Source organism: Aspergillus fumigatus, chromosome 3 (assembly GCF_000002655.1).
Source record: "Aspergillus fumigatus Af293 chromosome 3, whole genome shotgun sequence".
Taxonomy (NCBI): domain Eukaryota; kingdom Fungi; phylum Ascomycota; class Eurotiomycetes; order Eurotiales; family Aspergillaceae; genus Aspergillus; species Aspergillus fumigatus.
The window spans coordinates 3589969-3608392 of record NC_007196.1 but is presented as its reverse complement, the minus strand read 5'-3'; the positions used below and the strand labels follow the sequence as shown (position 1 = coordinate 3608392).

The following is an 18424-nucleotide window of genomic DNA, read 5'->3' as shown; positions in this document are numbered from 1 at the left end:
GCTATTCCTGCTTCCCAGCACCCACTGGATTCCTGGCCCCGGGAGTCCCCGTTCGGCGAGCAAAGACGAATCGTATTGCGCAGGCGCATGTCTTACCGGAAAGCGGGGGTATTCACTTTGAAGGTGTGGTGGGGTGTTTGACATTGAGGTGCATTTCTCAACTCACTCCTTGTTTCTCCCTCGGGATTAGCCACAGCCCTTGTGCTATTGGTCATGCAGCCATTGACTGAAGCCGGATTGGCCGAGGAGAAGGATGCAGCTGGGGCTAGGATAGGAAGGGCTGAATCTGGAGGCGTCGACACACTCTGCGCTATTATTCCTCCTACGCTAGAAATGGTAGGCTAGACGTCAAGGTCCTTCTCCCGGTGTTGGATGACTTGAGACACGAGGGCAGTGGCTGAGACAGAGCTAAGCGATGCAGATCCAACTATAGGATCCTGTGAGCGGGTTTGAGCAGGTTATTGTACGCTAAGATGGGCGTGCATGAGACGCATACAGAGTGCAGTTAGCTCATGGCGTGGCCAGCGCTCATTCCTCCTCGTCCTCCCACGGTCCTTTATGGAGTACAGGTTCTTTGATTCTTTGGCGTACCAGTGAATTCGGTTATTACCTGTCTAATATAGCCATGCGATTACAGCAGTTGACAATTGACAATTCGGATCCAACTAGATGACCGTCCCCTTGACCTGTTTCCGATCCACGTTGTAGTTCTTCCACATGGCAATCGCCGGGAACGCCAGAACCACAACCGCCGTCGCCGTGATACACTCATACTTCTGACTCTCCGTCCATGCATGGTTGATTGCATTCCGGGCCGCACTGCCGGGCGGGTACATCACCTGCGCCGTCGAGCCCCCCAGGTAGACAGTCGCAGAATCGCCTTTCAGGTCGTCCGGGAGCCCTCGGAGCAACGCCTGTGGGAAGGTGTTGGCGTAGATGGCCCCGGCAACCGCGTAGCCGATCGCCCCGCCGAAACTGCCGGCCAGGCTGATCATGGCGATCATCATGGGCACGCCGTCGCGGTCCGCGGCCGCCATGACGGCCATCTCGTCCCCGATCACGAGCGTGCCGCCGCCAAAGGCGATGAAGATCTGGCACATCACGAGATACCCGATCTTGCTCTCGGCGCCGCGGAAGTGGATCATGAGGCCGGCGCCGAGGAGCATCAGCGGGGCGCCGAAATACAGGCAGGTTTTCTGGAAGTGTTTGGTCTGGCGGATCCAGATGCCGAAGAGGACGGCCCAGAGGGTCGAGCCGACGCTGTAGATCTGTGTCATGTAGCCGGTGTTGGCGGTGTTCAGGTTGTAGACGACCTGGAGGTAGTAGTAGTAGTACTGGTCCCAGGTGTAATAGTTGAAGAAAATGACCGCAGCCAAAATGCAGGCCCCGAGCACCGTCCGGTTCTTGAAGAGCTGCCACTTGATGAAAGCGGTCGGGGCGAAGAATCTCTCCCATATCGCGAAGACGGGGAAGAGCAGCACGCCGATGACGACCATGCTGATAAAGGTGGCCGAGGAGTAGCCGCTGAAGCCGTACGTCTCGAGGCTGAAGGGCAAGAGAAACAGGACAAAGGCAGCCATGAGGAGAAAGGCGCCGACGAGGTCGAACTCGCGAAAGTAATGCCGGAAGGACTGGAGAGGCGTCCGGCCGCTGGGGTCCCGGACAAACACGCCCGTCTTCTCGGCCTTGCGCTGGTAGAACTTGAAGACCAGCGCGAGAGGCACAAAGGTGAAGAAGATGACGATGGCGAAACAGCCGTAGGCCCACCGCCACGTGGAATGGGCATAGAACGCCTGCGCAGCGAGCGGGCCAACAAAGGCTGTACAGATGGTCGGGGTGCCAATGAATGCGTAGGCAAATGCCCGATTGCGCAGCCCGGACGCGTCCGCGACAAAGACAACCAGGATGAAGTTGACGGCCGTGTAGCCAATCCAGTACAGCGTGTATCCGGCTGCGAAGCCATTGGGGCCATTGCAAGAGGCGATCACGATAATCCCGACGATCAAGACCCCGACGAAAACCAGAAAGCCCTCGGCTCGGCCCCAGAGATTGAGGGTTTTGGCGATAGGCAGCTGTAGCACTCCCCCGATGATAGTCGAGAGAATATACGCCTGGGAGATCTGGGGAGCCGATGAGAAGCCCGCATAAGCGTAATAGATCATATTGTTGCTGATGGAAAACTGCAGGTTTAGAATGAAGAAACACACCCAGATCCTGTTCACCGTATCCATTAGCAATCGCTGTCATTCTTGTCCATCTTTATAGTCTTCCTGGTAGAAGGTCGATTGCTGTTACTCACCAGGCATATGTGGCATACAAGGCCGTCTTGGACCATACGAGGGCCGTGGCTTCGGCTTTTTGCACTCCAATCTGGGCATCTTGTGTAATCTCATTGGGACGTTCGAGGATTTCTCGCTCGCTCTTTTCCTCCAGACTCACTGTGTCGGAGGCGGCCTCGATGTTGGCTGTTGTTCGAGCAGTGAGGTCCTTTTCAGTAGTTGCCGCCATTGTTCAGCAGTGCGGTGCTGTCAAGGTCAAGGTCAAGGACGGCCTTCTCCAAGGATGTCACGTACAAAGGGAATAGACTGAATAAATCATTTCCTCGGCAACGATCCGAGAGCAGAATGTCCGGAAAGCAACGGACTGTCCTGAGTCAAATCCTTGCTGTCTATTACAGCCGTCGAGCCAAGCGCTCGATGCTCGATTGGCAGGAGACAAGTGCAGCGTGAATCCATTTAGGTCTAGTAACATGCTCAAATCTGCGCATTTTATGCAGTCAGAACTGTAGCTGGGGGACTGCAGCGCCATCAGAGCGACGTCCATGTGCAAGCTGTACCAAGCAGTCCTATCAGACCACCTATGCTAGTGGTGCAGGCAAGATCCGCAGGTGTCCTTCTTCTGTGAATCAACAGACTGGGCCGATGATTGATTAGCCCGCCATACACTGGTCCACAGATCATGCATAATACCGTCCTATATTAAGTCTGGTGCAAGGATGTGAGCGCATTTCTCTCAAGTGGGTCTAGGTCAAGTTGGCGAGTCGGAAAGCCCCTCGACTAAGAGCTGGATGCTACATGGTTATTTTCAGTGTTGTCGAGATAATACTGCAGTGCAGTTTCAAAAGCGTCTCGCCAAGCGGACGGAGGCGTTGTAGATGAAAAGCCCGAGTTGAGAGTCAGGTACAGGAAAAGCTTCTATATGATCTCACGACGGAGCAGAGCATGGAGGGAGAATCGGACCGAAAGGAGCATTACAACTTGGCTCTCAGCTGTCTGGACAAGAATCTGCTCAAACTGCCGCGCCGACGTCTGTTAGCCAAGTGTTCAAGGGACTGATGGATCATCATACGGCTCGGGTGACATGGCAGGCGATCTACCACAGCTGAATGTGATATCTAGGTGCCATCGTAGCCCTGTATCCTCATTGAGATCACAATGTCGACCGGATGCACCACAACGACCACAGCAACGGGATGCCCATGTCAATGGTCTTCGACACCAGCACCGAGATTACACTTTTCTTCCAAGGTTGGACGACTACCACAGCAGCCTCGTACAGTCTTACGTTACTCTTCCTCTTCGCCCTGGCCGTGTTCAACCGCTTCCTGGGCGTGCTAAAGTTCCAGCTCGACGTAAAGCACACCCAACCGACGGAGGGCAGAGTTCCCAAGCTACAGCAGCCCAGAGCGCGACGCCGACATGCCATTCCCAAGGCCCGCTTGAGTCCCCAGCCTCGATACATGCAGGTTGCCGAAACCGATACCGAGGATGAGGCGCCTTTCTCGTCGGCTCAGTTCCTGGAGTCGGATGCGGAACACACACGCCATGAGTTTCCTTCCGACTTGATTCAGGAGCCGCAAGGCCCCTTGGGCACGCGTCGTTGGTGGAACGTGTACAGACGCTGGAGTTGGCGACGGGATGGAACGGGCTCGCTTCTCGAGGGACTCCGGGCTCTGGTGGGTTACGCATTGTAAGTTCCCAGCGCTCTGCCCGACTGTTCATGTCCATCACTGAACCGTTTAGAATGCTGGCCGTGATGACGTTCAATGTGGGGGTGCTCTGCGCGGTGGTGGGAGGCATTGTAGTGGGCGAATTGCTCTTGGGGCGCTATGCACAGCCTTCATTAGGATGGCAGGATGACGCATGTCATCATTAGAACTGCACAGCTTGAGTTGAGGACTGCATATCGTTGGAGAAAAGATGGCGCCGCAATATGACAATATCGTAGAGCTCCACAGTTTAGTGTCCACACCAAGACTTCGACGGACTAAAAGCGCAAATCTGCTCAAATCCTCGCAGTGAAGCAATTGGTCTGAGAGTATGTCCAAGCGTGCACCACAGACCATGAACGCGTACCTTGTAGATATGGCAACACTCCAGTAGACCTACGCTCGCGAGTGACGCTTCCTGTAGGAGAGGAAGCTAACCGTCAACACATAACCAACCCAGACGAGCCCAGCAACCACGCCATAAGCAATCACCGCCCCCGTAGGAGCGACAGAAGTCCCAATGCCCGTGAGACGAAAGCCAAGCCCCGCATTGATCATCCCCAGGGTGATGGCCGTACGACCAAGCCACCGGTGTGCATAGGCGGCGAGACTCTTCTTCCCCGTGCGGCGGAAATACCAATGCTGGACGAGCCCCATCGCTGGCTGAAATAGAACTAGGGATGCAACAACTATAATGCCAATAATGGGATGGTAGGAGCCGACGAAATTTAGGCTTCTGGCCATTGAGATGCCGAGGCCGAACCCCGCGAGGACCAGCGCAAGGGTGCAGAGCTGCAGCGAGGCGTGGATGACCACCGTTCTGGCGGACGGGAAGAGAGGGATTCCAAGGGCGATTAGGGGGAAGAGGAGAACAAAAGTGACTATCATGAGAACGGCGTGTGCGATTCTTTTCTTCCTGACGGATTCCGAGTTGATCGTCAGGGCGGCCGACGCGGAGCTGGAACTCGACGACATCGATCCACCGACAAATGGATTCTCGGAGCTGCCACCGGTTGCCTGCTTCATATTGACGGTTGCAACACCTGAGAAGTCATGGATAGTGATCGTCGCCGAGACGCTGTCTGAATCTAGCATGGGACCGTGCTTCACGGCCCATATCCATGGGCTCGAGGTGCTTGTCACATCCTCGTGGCCCCCTGGCCAGGTGATACAGCTATCGCACCGTATGTTCGCCGTGAGGATTCCATTGCTGATTCCACTACCATTGAGGATCGAGAATCGAGCTTGCGGATTGTGCAGCGGCTCCACGTGCTCGACGCCCAACCGCGGCGAGACGGTGATACCGGTCCCATTCGCATAGACGACGAATATATTGGCCCCTTGCATTACAGCTCCTTGACCCCATGCGAACCATTGCACTTCTTTGGTAGACCGCATCTGAATGAAAATGGGCCCGGAGCCGGAGGAGCCGGACCCGGCAGTTGATGCAGGGACATTTACGCTGTATGCTATTGCCGTTTCTGCTGCAGGAGTAAAGGTCTGGACTTGGCCGGATACGTGCTTGCATACGGCGAGCCACCAACACAGACAGTATACCCTAAGCATTGTATTCGAATCCTGGAGCAAACCCGAAGACCCAACTGACTATCCGCGGAGATAGGTGATGATGAAGACGGACGGCGAAATACAACACCAGTTGGAAGTTGATCAATTCGGCAAGCAGTGCGAACATGTAAGCTTTTACAGCCCCCTTCAGGTGTGGTTAGCTTGTGGCTTTGCATTCATGCCCCAGCGACAACAAGGGCTCTGTGCAAAGCAGATGTTGGCTCAGTCCCATCAGGATGGCGCAGACGTCGGGCAGTGCAAACCTTCTGCATATTGACTTTATAGATGGTCGAATCTGGGGAGTACAGTGCAGCCATACAAGGAGTAATAGCAGGACACCAGAGCACCTCCATCTGATATTGCTGGTGGGCTGATATAGATCCCGGCGAGAACACACTGTTCCACGGTCCAGAGAAGGAACCACAATACAACGTGCTGTCAAAGTATCATCACCTCAACGACAATTGAGTTTGAGATGGTCAGATCATGGGGTCGAGCGCCCTGTGGCGACAAGCAGATTGTTTAGGTTCTAGCATCGCCGCAATGACCCGACATCTGGAGGAAGCTTCGTGTTCTTAGCGCTTTTCTTCCAACCTATTGAGACTGGGGCAGTCGTTCGTCTACCAAGTTAAGTTGTTAGTAAAGTACAGTACTAAAAGATAATACTCCCGCCAGTTTACTGATTCCGCGGATTGACTCTAGGCTTGTGTCCTGTGATCTGAGTTCTGCGTCTATGTACAGTGGCGCAGTGCCTGGTATACTATCGTCTGGATGCTCTTACTTTGGCTTTCACGCCAGTCATGATGTAACCGCATGCGTCCTGGTCTTCTTAAAGGATGAGGGACTTCTTCTAAGGGACAGCTAGTACGAGTTCCCGCACAGTTATAAGTCGGCACTGGGACCATATATGCCGAATTGAACAACCTTCGTTACCACATCGGACAAGCCCAATAGTGTATACGAACAATGGCCGCAGTGCTGAATCTAATTCTAGCCATCTCATGGCTGCCTCTCATTTATGCACAGTCTGATAGCCAAAGCAGTAGTACGGAGACACCAACAAGTACATCGTCCTCGGCTGCGAATGCTGTCCATACTGTTGATGTCGGGGAGCATGGTCTCTCATTTGATCCAGATACTCTTTCAGTGTCCCCCGGAAGCAAAGTCGAGTTTCACTTCTACCCAAGCATCCATTCAGTGACTCAGGCTGCCTTCTCCAACCCGTGCCATCCGCTGAACCAGTCGAGTTTCTTCAGCGGGTTTATTACAGCCACAGACGGAGAATCCGTAAGTCCTTCGGCGAAATCAAAGTTCCTTAGGAATAGCAGCATACTGATACTGTGCCTCCAAAGTCTGAGGTCTTCACATTGACCGTTAACGATACCAGCCCTATCTGGTACTACTGTGGCGAAGTTGGACACTGCCAGGCTGGCATGGTCGGGGTCATCAATCCTCCGTGAGTATGACACGCCGGCAGAGCCAGCATGATTCTGACGATGTATCTTCCCCCCAGACGCAATAGCCGAGATACTCTTGATGCATTCAGGTCGGCAGCAAAGAATACAGAAAATTCTACGGTACCGGCTGCGGTTGGAGGTGGCACATTAGGAAAACCGAGCACTGCGTCCACGACGAGCAGCGCGTCCTCCCAGACGACAACGTCCAGTGGCTCCTCCACTAGCAGTGCTACGACAAGCTCGAGTTCGACTTCGACTTCCACTTCTACTTCTACTTCCACGTCGAGTCCAAGCCCGTCCCCGACAAGTGAGGGGTCAAGATTTTGCTCTTGGTCATCTCTTAGTATCGTCATGCTCCTGTCCGTTTCTATGGCCATGCTTATGTCCTAGCTGGAGGTCGTCAGGGTGAACATATTTGCCATATTTCCATGGTAGTCTCGTCGATATTGATTTGACAACCTATAAGCTACGTAGGGCGTTTCACAGCTGTTGGGGGAGGGAGAAGGTGGAATTGTCTGAACAGGAGCCCTTACCAGCTGTATAATCCGTACTTTACTGGAGACAGATAGCAAGTGTATGGTAGTAAATGAGGTACATTTTCGCGTTCGCCATATTCTTTACCGAGTCTAATGGCCACCGGCTTGTGAGTATTAGCACTCAATACTCTCTTGCCACTCCCGACAAATGTGAGACGGCTCACTACATAGACTGGCTGACCCAACTTGCAAACTCATACCCAATCCACCCAATGTTCAGGGCTCCAGCGGGATGCAGGACTTCTGTATATAATTATTCCTAGTAAGGCAGCAGGGCTTAGACCTATGGATTGTATAATCCACTGTAGATGGTCGTTACCTTCTCCTCCGTACTGGTTAACTGCATATCCCTGCACGTTACTAGGTAAGTTAACTAACTAGTGGCCAGATATGGCTGACAGACCTTGTAGACAGCGGCCCTAACTCCTAAGCCCGCTAAGTGGATATTTGGTGAGTTTTGTCTCATGTCCAGACTTCAGAGAGCCACCATGGGTCTGGCGGGTAGGTATATTTGAAAGGACATCACCTTTTGGAAGCCGGCGAGCCCTCCTGTTCTTCCGGCTTGATCAAGAATGAACAGGCTCAACAGGCCACAAGCGACAATAAGCCCATGACTACATTCTAGACAGAGATGACCGCGATGAGGCAACTTCGTCATCAAGTTTCACCACGCAGCTAAGCATCACTGTAAGCTTAACCCCACATACAGGACGAGACTGGCTCCTTTTACAACAGGATGGGCGCTTGGAAACTGTTCGTGGACATACTGTTGTTGGCCCCGTGTAGAATGAGCGTTTCTTGAATCACGTTACGATATCCGAGGACATCCTCAGAGGAGCATAGCTCGATGGACAAGGTATTTGCAATATACAAACATCAATCGTTGCGAAGATCCTCATATCACCCCAGAGATGTGCTCACGCAGATAGCCCAACCAGTGCCTTAAACAGAGATACAAATCAGATAGATTGGCCAGTACCATGTCCCCTCAACATGTCTATGAACATCGGCTGCGCTCTTTTCAAAACTCCTTGGAAATAAGGAGACTAACAGAGCCTAGACAGCCGGAACATCACATTCGAAAATCAGTACATCAACGTCCTGGATGGGTGAGTCTATGAGCAAAATGGGTGATGAATAGAGGCAAGAGGAAAACCCACTTGGGTGGCCCGATTTGGAGCGTGTGTCTGCAGAGCTACGCCCCCAATGATTATCACCTTGGCCTCGTGTAGCTCTGGTCTCCTTTGCAAAGTGGTGATGACTGCACGAGCAGCTTCCAAGAGCTGCTGTCTACTGGCCATGATGAATCAGACCTCTTGTAGGAATTCAACACTTGCTTGAGAATCTGGTAAAGTCTACAGGATTACAGCAGATATTGATCCCCGGAGATCGTGTCTTCTTGAAGTGTCTCTCATTCTCTTGCTATTCATCCTGTCTAGAATGTGGTGGTATGCAGGTGAGACAGAAGACGGCAAGCCCATTATGAACAGGTAAAGGAAGCACTCTGGCCCAGCTGTATCCGCCACTTCTGTCGCTCCTCTCTTCTAAGACAATGATAATAGATTAGGGCGTAATATAAGAGACATGAACAATAGTAATCTTGGATTTAAAACTGAAACCTAAAAAGTCAAGCCAGAAGACTACAATGCACAGGCAAGTCTAGCCAACATACATCAACATCTGAATGGTGTCTTCCCTTAGCTGCTCTCCTATTCCCCTTCTTCCTCCTCCAGAGGGAAGAAATTTGCGTTGCTCAATTCCGCCGCCAGTCTGTCGCCATGACGAAACATTCGATGAAGACCACTAGGGTGGTACTGAAGCTGCCATAAGCGTTGAATGCGAGCCTCAAGGTCAGCGGTCTGTAGCCTACAGTACTGACCAATGTAGCTCATTTCACGAAGCCAAAACCCTGCTCGGCTGCATCCCCCAGGCCTAGGTAAGCACTCGCGAAGATACATATAGGCCAACGACTCCGCGTAGCGCGGAAGCGTGGGAATCTTGACAGGGTGGTGAGTGTATGGTTCGCGGCCTAACCCACTCCTTGGGTTGTACTTGTCGAGCTGATTGTCAGTGACTAGCATGTAGTTTGGATTGTCCGGAGCAGGCGCCCCTAGTGGGATATCTGGCAATGTCCACAACAGTTGAGACTTTTTGTGCAGGTCCAGGCGAAAGTAATGCCATCCGGGGATCTCATCAGAGGGTCGTTCCATGTTGGCGAGGATGAAGTGTGCATAGGGACGCGGGGAGCGGTTAGTCGGCTGGACGAGGCGGCAATCATCCTGGCAACAGGAGGCAAAGTTTGCTGTGAGGAGGACCTCGCGCGCTCTGGCGATGTGCTGGTCAGGGATGACAAAGGTAAATTCCTGGCATGGACTCATTGATCAGTGTCTCAGGCTTGACTAGACTAGACTGCGCAGGGACATGAACTCACCTGGAGGATCAGAGGCACCCCATACCGCCGGAAAACATAAGGACCCCACATGACATTCGGAATGCTGTTGGCGTCTAACAGTTTGACAATGGATGCAATGAGATCCACATCGAGCTTTTGGCCGGTGAATTTGAAGGCACTCATCTTGATGCACTAGGAGTCTTGGATGCGATGTCTTCGGATTTGGATTTGCATGGACATTTATATCCTGTGTTTGCTGAATCACTGGATGAATGACAACAGGTAATGATCCATAGTTGAGTAGAGGGCACATAAGCACCCTTGATCGAGCGTCCCTTGACCAGTGTTGTCCTTGGGAACAATGGAAGTTTAACTCGAGTCTGCCATTACTGTGGAACTAGATGAACCCACGATACCAGATCAGACAAAGAGACAGCAGATCCGTCTTTGACTATCCGAAGTCTCGTACGTGGCATCCTCGTCAGTGAGAGAGGGACAAAGAGGGAGCATGAGATCTCTGTACGAAAACCTTGGCCAGACATCGTCAAGTGGTCCTTGATCTCGTCGTAGTAGTTCCGCACAGGGGGAATTGGGGCTGCCGAGATCCAAATGGTCGCCATTGTTGCCATTTCTTACATACATAGACGCCGCTTTGGCGATTAATTTTAGCCCGGAAATTTGCATTGAGTTCCAGGACTGATTCTGGTCCCAAAAGCAACGCTGGCTTTGTTTTCTTTCGCTGGAGCCGGTGTCATGGCCTCATCGGCAGTACCGGGATAGATGGACTAGCTTGATGCCACTAGAAGGACAACGTTTACTTCCAGCCTATACAGTCTACAATCAATCCGGAAGCTTGAGGTCCGAACTTTCTAAATGTCGAAAGCCCGGAGCATCCAGCACCCTCACAGCCAGGACGTCTACCTCCTTGAGTCCTGGTATTCTAGACGATCCGTCTTTGACTTCTTATACAATCTTCTATCTGCTTCTATCTTCCCCTTATCCTCTGCGGAAATGTCTGTTCTGTGTGTCTCGGGGTGGGCTATGCTCGGTACAAGCCTAGGACTGCTGGGCTGAAGGATAGGATATGTACCCCTTCTGTGCATGTTTACATGGACAAACAAAATATATGCATGGTTTGGATCATTCTAATACTAGTTACTAATCTCAATTCTTCTATACTTTCTCTTATAATGCTTCACAGCATAGCAGAATACTAGGAAGCCATAAGTAATCATTCTCCTATTTCGTACAAAAGGTGTCTTCTAACCCCCCCTGAGCGTTGGGAGCCTCCGTGACTCTTCCGCAAGGGATCCTTCTGACTGCTGTATCCAATGGTTTAGACGCAGCCTCGCAATAAAGGAGAGAAGTCAGGAAGTTTGTAGATCTTCTGCTTTCAGGGTGGAGGGACGGATTCAAAAAAGGTCAACCCCTCCGCACCCTCCCGATTTCTACACGCTGTTGGCCCCAGCATTTCCAGCAGACGTATTCGGATTCGCCATCGCGACGCTTAAGGAGTTCAAGAGCTCTTCCCCGGTTGTTTGCTGGGGTGAGCTGATCGGCGGTTGTTGGGGCTTCAGTGAATACCCGGATAGGCTATCCATTTGTATCGGATACCCGAACTGAACCCGCATGCTGAAACCGCGATCTGGTCGGCAGGGCCACGAATCGGGCTCATATGATCGGATATCCTATTTGGAATGTCAAGCTTCGGCTTCCGAGAAACATACTCGTCTGATGTGGCCAGAATAGCCAGCCAGCGAGCTATAAATACCCCCAGTCTGTCAACTCAATATCGACCGAAACCAACAAGTCCAGAGCAAGAAGTCCAGAGCAAGATCCCAAAGTCCTGCAAAGCCCATCAGTCATCGATTATCAAAATGCAAGAACCGACCTATGACCCGAGGTAAGCATGATCTATCCACACAAACACACACACAGAGAGAGAGAGAGAGACCAATCTCTGAACTGAAACCAACTCGCACAGCCGCCCCAGGTCAACCCTTAGCGTGGTGTACGCCTACAAGCTCGTCAATTGCCCCGGCAAGACCATCGTTGGATTACGGGTGGAATTCCCCCCCAACGCATCGACCCCTCCCCACCGGCATGGCGGCGCCTCGGTCTCGGCCTATGTCCTCCGCGGCACGGTGCTCAACAAAATGAACGACGACCCGATGCAGGTGATCGAGACGGGAGGCACCTGGTATGAAGCTCCGGGCTGCCATCACCGCATCAGCGACAACGCTAGTGCGACGGAGCCGGCCACCCTGATGGTGAGCATGGTCCTGGACTCGGATGTGTATGACCGTGATGGAGTGGATGCGTTGATCCAGATCGATGAGGAGTATCGGTAGATTGAACCGAGAAAGTAGACTATCACATATCTTGGGCATATAGATGAAATTACATCTGTGTCATTGCTACCATATCTATACTGCACCCGCTGGTACCGTATGATGTAGTCCACCTGGCAAACTGGAATAGATCGGTGACATTCTTTCTCTGGGGTAATGTACAATCTCCTTAGGATCTGCTCCTAGTTGGGTCTGCTCAAGACTAGTCTCCTATCTGAATAACAACCTTCCCGTAGCCCGAAGCCTTTGAACTCGCCTGTTCATACGCTGCCTGAGCCTGCGAGAGATCATACGTCTGCAGCACAAACAGCTTCAGCCGGCCCGAATCCGCCAAGGTCGCCAGCTTCCTCAGCGCTTCAGCATCACTTTGAACAATGAAAAACAGAGCTCTCACATCCTCCTTCCCCTTGTTCAGCCCACACTTGCTATGCTCATTCACAAAATCAAAACTCGCCGAATCCACTGATATCAACGTCCCATGCCCGGCGACCCAAGCCCAGCATCGGCGGAGAATCTTCCCCCCAACAGTATCGACAATCAGATCAAACGACCCGTCCACATTCTCCCCCAAGGCCGCGTACTCGACCACCTCATCAGCCCCCAGCCCCTTCAGAAACCCCCCGTTGCGCTCGGCAGAGCTAGACGCAGCCACCACATGCAGGCCTGCCATCGCAGCCAGCTGCACCAGATAGATCCCCACCCCGCCCGAACTCCCGGTAATCAGGACCCGCTTCCCAATCCTCGCTTCTGATCCTCCCCCGACGGCATCCGCCGGGAAGGGGAGTCCCGCATGCTCAAACAGAGCCTGGAACGCCGTCAGCCCGCTGAGCGGCAGACAAGCAGCCTGCTCCCACGGCAGGGTGTCGGGCTTGAGGGCGGTCTCGTGCTCATGCACAATCGTGTATTCGGCCCACGCGGAGCCCCGATCGGCATGTGCCATTCCAAAGACCTGATCGCCGCGTTTGAATTGGCTGGTGGCGGCGGCGGTGGTGCCGTTCGGGTCGACGAAGACGTCTTCGACGATGCCGGAGAAGTCGTTGCCTGGGATCGCATAGTCGGTCGCGTACGTTTCGGGCCATGTCAATGCATCGCGGACGGCGGTTGTGGCTTTCACTCTGATGAGGATTTCTCCCGGGCGCGACGGTTTGGGGATTGGGATCTTGTCGAGCCTCAACGCAGATGGTGGAGCTGGGTTGGTGGGGGAGTAGGGCTTTGAGCCGTTGGGGGCGGGATGAAGACGGACGGCTTGCATCTTGACGATTTGTAGATTGTAGATAGTAGATAGTAGTAGCAAAGTGAGTACTGTGATGCGTACAGCAATTGCAGGATGACAAGAGTAGGGGCGAGTGATTAAATATTCATGCAGGATATACACTCCCGCCGGGATTTGCTAGAACTCCCGTATAGCAATAGCCTATTGCTGATAGCCCTCCAGTTGGTTGATAGGAGAGTCTCCGAACTGTAGCCAATACCTAGCCAAATACCATGCCGATGACGGGAATTCAATCCTCCCTTGTCCTTGAACCATACGATTGTCTAGTGAGCCGTTGTTCTGACCTTCGCCTGGCCCGGGTATCCGGGTTTGGGTAGCTAAGACCCCTACATAGTAACGCACTCGGTAGGGTGTCTTCATATTTAACGTAGTAATCAATCATTTACTGAGAGAATGCCGCGGGCAAATCATTTTCATACATTATCATTATCCTCATTCAACCAATAGACGCAGGAAGAATACTATATTACAACCCATCACCAATCCCCCACGGGAGATCCGGCAGATCACCCAGACCATACCATCCACAGAGATCCTGGATAGAGCTGATAGAAGAAAGAATATCGGTGTCGCTGCTGAGAACATTCGTACTAGAACTCCGACTTCCGTCGCCTTGCAGAGCATGCAACCCTGGGGTGGGATTCGACGCATCACTGTTGCTTTCCCTAGACCCAACCCCGAGCACATACTGCCCAATCGTCTGGAGCTCGCGAACATTTCTCGCTGTTCTCGGCCATACCTCGCCAAGGACCTTGAGACAGCCGATCGTCATCCGGATCTGATCTCGTGCGATTGCGAGATCTTTGCCCTTGAACAGGAACTTGCAGGCCGAAAGCAGCGCCAGCGTCCCCTCGCTGACCATGCAGGTGGTAAACGGGCTGTGGCAGAATTCTCGTACGGGTAGGGCAAGGAGGCGGATTTGTGCCTCTGCAGACCGCAGGACTCGGACGGTGTGTACATTGACAAGATCCGGGGTAGGGGTATCCAGGGGTGCTTCTCGGGCACAGCTGGAAACGTCCTCGATTGCATTGAATTTGAGGGTGGAAAAGGGCCGGTGCAGGCCGATCGTTGCGCTACCGAGATGATGAGAATCGTGTTTCGATATCGAGTAGGGATAGAGGGATAGAGGGATAGAGGAATAGAGGAATAGATAGGAGATCGCTTACACATGAACTAGCAGGTGAGCTTGGAACATGAGCTCGTCAATTTCCCCCGTATCGGTCATGACCTGCTTGGAATCCGCCGGTAGTAGAAGCCGCCACCCGTCGAGACTGCAGTCGGCGGCTTGGATGACACGCGCCGAGTCTTCTTTGACGGCGGTCTTCGGCGCCACCGATATTGCAGATGCTGCGCATTGGACGGCGCCGATCAGATACGCAAAGGAGGAGAACTTGGTGCCCTCAGGGCTGAATTCGCGGCAGTTGAACTCCTCAAGGGTTTTCGGCTGGGGAATATTCTGTAATCGCGTCAGCTTTTTAGGTCTACACGAGACCGGGTGAGAGAATGCGATGTGGCTATGACTAACCCCAGACTCGTACTCGGACTCTTCACAGGGTAACTCGACAGTAGCAGGAATGTCCACAACCGTCAAGTTCATCGTCCCCAGAGTACCGGCGTAGTACGCATCTACGATGAACAGCATCCACCAGGTTCGCCTCCAGCTTTCCTTCAGCACGGGGTCATCGGCTCCATGCGACGCTGCAAACTCTTGGCGAAACATTTGGAGATCAATGGCCAGCTTGGTTGCACGGTCCATTTCCCTTTTGGCATCGGCCTTGTAGTCGTGCCAGAAGAGAGCCACCGAGTATAGAAGGCGACATTGGACCATGATGGGGTCGGACGGAGCCGCCTGTGCAAAGCAGGTCTCGGTGTACTCCTGCAGCGGGATTGACCAACTCTTCGAGGTATAAAGATCCCCGATGAAGCGTAGAACTGCAATGAGTGGCGTGAACCGGGGCTGTCTGCCCAGGTCTTGGTACATCTTTGCGAGGTGCTTCCGCGGTAAAACGAAGGGATGCGATTTATGAAACTTCTTATAGTAAGCATCAATCAGGGCATCGTCCTCGATGTTGATAATCTGAGCTGGACTCGCTACTATCAATGGAGCATTTGAGGTGCCATTACCACTCATGGTAGGATCGAGCAGGACCGAGTCCGGGGAGAAGTCGACCCCAGCGGCTTGGACAGCACGTTGTGGACTCGAGCCGTTAGCAGATGAAGTGCCTCCAGGGCCATCTGCCGCTGAGAGTCTTTTGCGACGCTCTGCCAGCGCTGCGCGGTCCAGTCCACCGCGCCGTGAGGGAGCATAGCAGCAGTCCCTGCCAGCTTCAGCGCAGCGAGCGCAACACGGACGAGACCCGTCGCATTTCGAATGTCGCGAACGGCAAGGAAGACAAGCCAGCGAAGACCGCGTAGGCCGTCTGCTCTGCAACCTCGATGTCGGACTCATGTTGTGTATTGGGGTTTGTGGCGAATACTGGGTCTCCGATCAGTGAGAAGTGCGGGTATTCGGGTATCCGATGAGGTCTGGAAATCCTTGGCTTGGCATCTCTTATTTCTCTCGAGTGGTCCAAGGATCGGCAACAATCGGTGCGCCTGAGAACGCTGAGATGTGTTCTAAAATATCCACCTATCCAGAGAGCTGCTGGGGGATCTGGCTGGATTACTATGATTGGGGCCAGAATATAAAGCATACGAGAGCAAGACTTTTCCCAGGATACGGGAGTGAGGCTTTGCAGGGGCTGCCACAGTATACAAGACTAGGACATGCAGACAGTATATCACGAGTGGTTACTGTCCTAGTATGCTGTATGCACTACAATCGGGTGGCATGCAAGAGAGTATATAATCGAGGACCGCATTATGTTGTGCAGGATGGCCTCCGCTATCAACTGCATCTAGTACTCGTGGTGTATGCGTCTGCATTGGAGAACGCTGTCAAAGGCACCACAGGCCAGCCAATCGTCTTGATCTCCAGATTGGCCTGCCACATATATGATCTTAGTATAAATAAGCCAGTCTTTCCCATAACGAAGGACCCTCCAGAGTCTCCGGAGAGTAAACTGTTCAACCCTCGGGCCGTCAGGGCCGGCCACGAAGTCGCTAATTGACGAGAGTGACGTGTCATCATCACTCGTACCGTCATTATCTGCTTCTGATTCCTCGCTCCAATCATCCTCCATTGCATGCGACCGGTCCGAAAAGCATGCCACGTGTCGCAGCCTTGGGAATATCCTGCGCCATAACGTTGCAATGGTGAGGCCGGCATCGCTTTGCAAGCGTGGTAGATCCTTGAAGTATATGCATGCAAACCTCATGGTCTCTAACTGTCTGAAGGGATGCAACCCTATCATTGTGCCTATAGAGAGGTGCAATTGAGTGTAACGCAGGTCAAGCACGACGAGTCGCGGGCAGCGGAGGACAAGCTCTCGAAGTGTTTCGCCATCCATCTGGAATTTCGCATCAAGATCGAGGAACTCTAGATGAGGCATGGCACGCAGCAGATGGACAAACTGGTCTTCTCCCAGGCAATATCCCTCACCGAAGCGTAGGCTCTTCACAGTGAGCTTCTGTCAAAGCGGGCAGCCGCGCGCGATGTTAAGGAGTGCTTCTGCATTGTCAAACTCATGAAGTCCAAGGGTGACTGCCCGTAGATTTCTGCATTTTGCATGTTCCCAAGTACAGTCTGCTTGAAAGTGGGGGGCCTGGGGCTGATTGTTGGCAGCTGGAGGATTTGAAGCTCGTCCAACGTTGGCAACAGCTCCAGCCATTCTTGGGGCTGTTCTTGGAGGTACAATGCCTTCAACCTCGGCCATGTGTTCACCTGCTCCTTTACTCTTGTTGACCTCGATGGTGAAGCACAATGAGAGAGGATCAGCGCCAACATCTCCAGATTTTGGTGTTGCCGAAGGCACAACAGGACTTCCGCAAGGTCGTCTCGGCCGATGCCATCAGCAGGTCTCCTAGCCCATTCATCAAGGTGGAAGATCTGCAAGTCGCAACATCGAAGCATTTGGCAAAGCTCATAAACCCCGTACCAGCATCTGGTTTGTAGACTGTGAGAGCTTTGAGGTTTGAGAACTTTACCCCCTAGAGTTAGACATTCCCTCTCGAAAATGGGAGGTATCACAGGCCAGACAACACTCACAGTAGGGATGATCGATCCTTGAGAATAACTGACGCCGTTCATCGCCAGTTCACAGTAGCAACTATCAATAGCTAAGTACTCAATGGTTGGTGTGAAAAGGAGATTGGAAATGGTAGACCAATCTTGACCCTTCATCTTGGGGGACGACGACGCTGGTAAGACCACTTGCCTGCGACTGCAAAGGAGCTTTGCATGTTTGCGATGGCGCAGCGGGCGACATCTCTCATGGCATACGATGCTGTGCCTGCGAATTGTTCAACTGCCATTGTGTCTGTAGAAAGGAGAAGATGCTTCATAAAGCTCATATGTCGAGCGAAGCGCTCTCGTGATGCTACAAAGAGGCAGTTGAGTGATCCAATGTCAGGTGTGCAAAACTGCATATCATGTAGAGAACCCCTGTAGAGCTTTTTCAGAGCTGCCACATTCCACATGCGCTTCACACAGGCGCAGTTCAAGAGATCTGGGACCTGGTGGACATTTTCGATGACAGACGCCACAATTTCCGGGAGCAATAGTGGATTTGACATGTTTCGATGAGAGATAGCGCCTATCCTAATTCATAATTGGTCCCGAGGTTAATATAGTCAAGTATAGGTCATGGGACAAAGCTACTCAAGTGTCCAAACCAGTCCAAATGTACTCTGTATGGAGTAAGGAGGTGGTTATGATGCTTGGCACGCCTTCAGCGAGCTCAGTGCCTCCTTAGTCTCTAGT

At 52.6% G+C, this 18424-nt stretch overlaps 9 protein-coding genes across 9 annotated transcripts; 3 read left to right on the top strand and 6 right to left on the bottom strand.

Moving 5' to 3' along the window:
* Positions 1-665: 665 nt before the first annotated feature.
* Positions 666-2663, bottom strand: crmC (siderochrome-iron transporter crmC; the record flags this gene model as incomplete). Its single annotated transcript, XM_749164.2, has 2 exons — positions 2300-2663; positions 666-2214 (listed from the first exon to the last, which is right to left on the bottom strand). Exons 1-2 carry the CDS (start codon positions 2506-2508, stop codon positions 666-668), a joined length of 1758 nt encoding a protein of 585 aa, XP_754257.1. The 5' UTR covers positions 2509-2663.
* Positions 2664-3445: 782 nt separating this feature from the next.
* Positions 3446-4155, top strand: crmD (putative copper transporter crmD; the record flags this gene model as incomplete). Its single annotated transcript, XM_749165.1, has 2 exons — positions 3446-3969; positions 4023-4155. The coding sequence occupies 2 exons, from the start codon at positions 3446-3448 to the stop codon at positions 4153-4155; spliced, it is 657 nt and encodes a 218-aa protein (XP_754258.1).
* A 229-nt stretch (positions 4156-4384) lies between these two features.
* Positions 4385-5554, bottom strand: AFUA_3G13650 (cytochrome and DOMON domain-containing protein; the record flags this gene model as incomplete). The annotated part of the gene is made up of 1 exon (XM_749166.1): positions 4385-5554. The coding sequence occupies one exon, from the start codon at positions 5552-5554 to the stop codon at positions 4385-4387; it is 1170 nt and encodes a 389-aa protein (XP_754259.1).
* A 657-nt stretch (positions 5555-6211) lies between these two features.
* AFUA_3G13640 (cupredoxin domain-containing protein) lies at positions 6212-7621 on the top strand. Its single transcript, XM_749167.2, has 3 exons — positions 6212-6841; positions 6907-7010; positions 7068-7621. The coding sequence occupies exons 1-3, from the start codon at positions 6521-6523 to the stop codon at positions 7399-7401; spliced, it is 759 nt and encodes a 252-aa protein (XP_754260.1). The 5' UTR covers positions 6212-6520; the 3' UTR covers positions 7402-7621.
* A 1475-nt stretch (positions 7622-9096) lies between these two features.
* AFUA_3G13630 (uncharacterized protein) lies at positions 9097-10057 on the bottom strand. The gene is made up of 2 exons (XM_749168.2): positions 9979-10057; positions 9097-9910 (listed from the first exon to the last, which is right to left on the bottom strand). Exons 1-2 carry the CDS (start codon positions 10027-10029, stop codon positions 9257-9259), a joined length of 705 nt encoding a protein of 234 aa, XP_754261.2. The 5' UTR covers positions 10030-10057; the 3' UTR covers positions 9097-9256.
* Positions 10058-11150: 1093 nt separating this feature from the next.
* Positions 11151-12361, top strand: AFUA_3G13620 (cupin domain-containing protein). Its single transcript, XM_077804470.1, has 2 exons — positions 11151-11842; positions 11924-12361. Exons 1-2 carry the CDS (start codon positions 11637-11639, stop codon positions 12288-12290), a joined length of 573 nt encoding a protein of 190 aa, XP_077660620.1. The 5' UTR covers positions 11151-11636; the 3' UTR covers positions 12291-12361.
* Positions 12362-12404: 43 nt separating this feature from the next.
* On the bottom strand, positions 12405-13671 carry AFUA_3G13610 (NADP-dependent oxidoreductase). The gene has a single exon (XM_749170.2). It carries the CDS (start codon positions 13540-13542, stop codon positions 12493-12495), a length of 1050 nt encoding a protein of 349 aa, XP_754263.1. The 5' UTR covers positions 13543-13671; the 3' UTR covers positions 12405-12492.
* A 235-nt stretch (positions 13672-13906) lies between these two features.
* On the bottom strand, positions 13907-16012 carry AFUA_3G13600 (uncharacterized protein; the record flags this gene model as incomplete). Its single annotated transcript, XM_077804469.1, has 3 exons — positions 13907-14636; positions 14730-15019; positions 15089-16012. The coding sequence occupies 3 exons, from the start codon at positions 16010-16012 to the stop codon at positions 14030-14032; spliced, it is 1821 nt and encodes a 606-aa protein (XP_077660619.1). The 3' UTR covers positions 13907-14029.
* A 448-nt stretch (positions 16013-16460) lies between these two features.
* Positions 16461-18237, bottom strand: AFUA_3G13590 (uncharacterized protein; the record flags this gene model as incomplete). Its single annotated transcript, XM_749172.2, is given in 4 exon segments — positions 16461-17115; positions 17124-17525; positions 17601-17879; positions 17945-18237. Coding segments are annotated over 4 exon segments (1629 nt in total).
* Positions 18238-18424: the final 187 nt, after the last annotated feature.